The sequence below is a fragment of the Electrophorus electricus genome, chromosome 8, assembly GCF_041902795.1.
Source record: "Electrophorus electricus isolate QZ-2024a chromosome 8, ASM4190279v1, whole genome shotgun sequence".
Taxonomy (NCBI): domain Eukaryota; kingdom Metazoa; phylum Chordata; class Actinopteri; order Gymnotiformes; family Gymnotidae; genus Electrophorus; species Electrophorus electricus.
In genome coordinates, this window is record NC_137504.1 from 32149757 (window position 1) to 32152500 (window position 2744).

The following is a 2744-nucleotide window of genomic DNA, read 5'->3' on the forward strand; positions in this document are numbered from 1 at the left end:
GACTAAAATCTGAAATAGTGTAGGTGTTTCAGAGTCACCAGATGCAGGGAGGGTTTTGGGGGTATGTGTGTGAATGTTTTCTATGCTGATTAGTTCATGGCAGATAGCTGATACCATTCTTTATAAAGTGCCAAACCTTTGAACTTCACCCTTCCATGTAGGAGGTCTGGAGTCCATCTTCTGACACTTACGCACATGTACACACAGCCTATATAAACCCTTCATACCTGAGGTTTAGTGTCAATCACCAGAACACCATCTCTCAGGTAAGAGTTGTGTGGAAGAGAGGAAAGAATGAAGGGGTGTAAGGGGTTGATCCTAAGGCTTTATTTTGTTTTAGGATTTTAATTGTATTTTCCAGGTCTGAATTTCTCCTATTATCACATCAATATGGAATTTCTTTAATGTTTTTTTTTAATGCTGAAAAATGTGAATTAATTAATGTTAAATGTTAATTAGTGTTAATGTTAAAGAATTTAATTTCTTTAATGTTTTTTCCTCTGTTTGTAAATTCTAAGGATAAAAGTCAGAGTATAGCTTAACTCATAGAATGTTATTCTAAAACTAAGTTGTTGTTTTTTGTTTTGTTTTTTTCATTTGAAATCCTTCAACTGATTTTATTTAGGCATCATCTGTGTTTTGAAGACAGTTTAAAAAGTATTTTTGGTCTGAGGCCCAAATTCAGTGAGTGGCTGCTGGGCTGCTGTGCTCTGTGTTAATGATGTTCTCACAACTTTCCTAGACCTCAACCATGAAAGCCGTGGTTCTTGCCCTGACCCTCCTTCTGACTGTGGGTGAGTGAGTTGCTCCTGCCCCATTCCACAGAAATGTACAGGAATTTTTCTGTAAAATATTTTTTTTAAAGACTAAACTATAAGGATACTGCAGGATTGCACTTGTGGGCCTCTTGTCTTGTTCATGCCGGTACTAGCTGTAAACTTTACTCGCTGTAAACTTTACAAAACAATACAAAACGACCACCCACTTTTGGAGGCACCCAGGGCCTAGCCCCCTCTGAAGCATGGGTCTTTCCTGTGCCTTTCCCAGGTTGCCATGCCCGTTCCCTGCAGTCTGACACTCCCTCACAGCTGAAGCATTTCCAGGCAGCCTTTGTTGTCTACCTGAACCAGGTGAGGGAACAGGCTCTGAGGAGTCTCGTGCAGCTGGAAGGAAATGACTACGTGCAGTACAAGTAAGAGACACACCTAATGACACAAACATGAATACAACACTGTCTTTCAGTGATCAAATATGAATACCTGGTTGTTGTGTTTCTTGGTAACTGTCAATTATCAATTGGTGAATTGCACCAGCTGATCAGTTAACGTAATCACGTGGGAGATGTACCTGACCCTTCTGTTCCCCTCACCCTCCAGGCAGAAGTTGAAAGACAGCCTGGACCAGCTCCAGAAGTATGCTGACCAGGCCAGCTCCACCATGAATCCCATCGCCACGCAGGTCCTGGAGAGCACCAAGGGCCTGCATGAGTATGTCCTGTCTGAGCTGGAGGACCTGCGCTCCCAGCTGGAGCCTCACCACGCCCATCTGAAGCAGGTGGTCGAGAAACACCTGGACGAGTACCGCGCCACGCTGGGGCCCATCTTCAAGGACTACATGTCCGACAACCAGAAGGAGCTGCACACCCTGAAGGCCCGCATGCAGCCCGCGCTGGAAGAGCTCATTGAGAAGATGGAGGTCAACTTCGAGGAGACCAAGTCCAAAGTGCTGCCCCTGGTGGAGACCGTGCGTGCCAAGCTGACCAAGCAGCTGCAGGACCTCAGGAACCTGGCCTTGCCCATAGCTGAGGAGTACAAGGAGTACGTGCTGAAGAACGTGGAGGAGGCACGCAGCCAGCTGGCACCCCACACCACAGAGCTGCTGGGCCAGCTGGAACCCTACCTGGAGACCCTGAAGAGCAAACTGACAGAGGCCTATGAATCCACAGCCAAGGCCCTGAAGGCCTAAATGCCGACTATGACTAGGACTGACACCCACACACACTCACACACACATACATGGAAATAAGTCTCCATACCTGCATGGTTGCCGGACTGATGTGTGTCAGCTACAAAACTGTGCTTTGATGGTGTAAAATAACAATAAAAAAAAAAAAAAAAACCTAAGAAATGTTCAAGCCTTTCTTTCATGGTACTAAATTATGTCATATACCGTATCTGTGTTGTCGGTTTACAGATTTAGTGGGTAAAAGCATTAGACAGTTTACACAGTGAAACATTGGAGAGTGTGATAAGATGTTATGTTTGTTCAGACTACTGAACAATTCAGTGCTGTTAAATATTTACTGGACTGATCCATTTTGCCATTGGTAGGCTTCCAGTTACAGGCTTCTTAATAAACTGCTACATATACAAAAGCTTAATAATGTACATCATATGATCCTCAATTTACCTCCAACCTTATGTATTTCATATATGAAAAGGGGAGTCGATAATCCAGTGTAACATTTACTTTGTACTGTTTACAGGAAGAGCGAGTTGGTCAATTTACTAATGGCCAGTATTCAGGTACTACTGTTAAGAGACTGGCACATTAGCCACATTAATGTTTTATGGCATAAAGTATGAATGAAAACTGAATGTTTCCATTTATTTTGAGGCTAAGTGAGCTGGTTCATGCTGGCAACAGCAGATACTCAGTAAAAACCAGACTTCGCTTGACCAGTCGTAATGTACAATTTACAGTGTCGTACTGGATTGGAAAAGAAGTCGTTTCAACGCTTCACA

General features: G+C 43.6%; 1 protein-coding gene across 1 annotated transcript; it reads left to right on the forward strand.

Annotated features, from left to right (window-relative positions):
• Positions 1-318: 318 nt before the first annotated feature.
• apoa1a (apolipoprotein A-Ia) lies at positions 319-2160 on the forward strand. The gene is made up of 3 exons (XM_027028625.3): positions 319-794; positions 1048-1192; positions 1377-2160. The coding sequence occupies exons 1-3, from the start codon at positions 752-754 to the stop codon at positions 1963-1965; spliced, it is 777 nt and encodes a 258-aa protein (XP_026884426.1). The 5' UTR covers positions 319-751; the 3' UTR covers positions 1966-2160.
• The last annotated feature ends 584 nt before the right edge of the window (positions 2161-2744 follow it).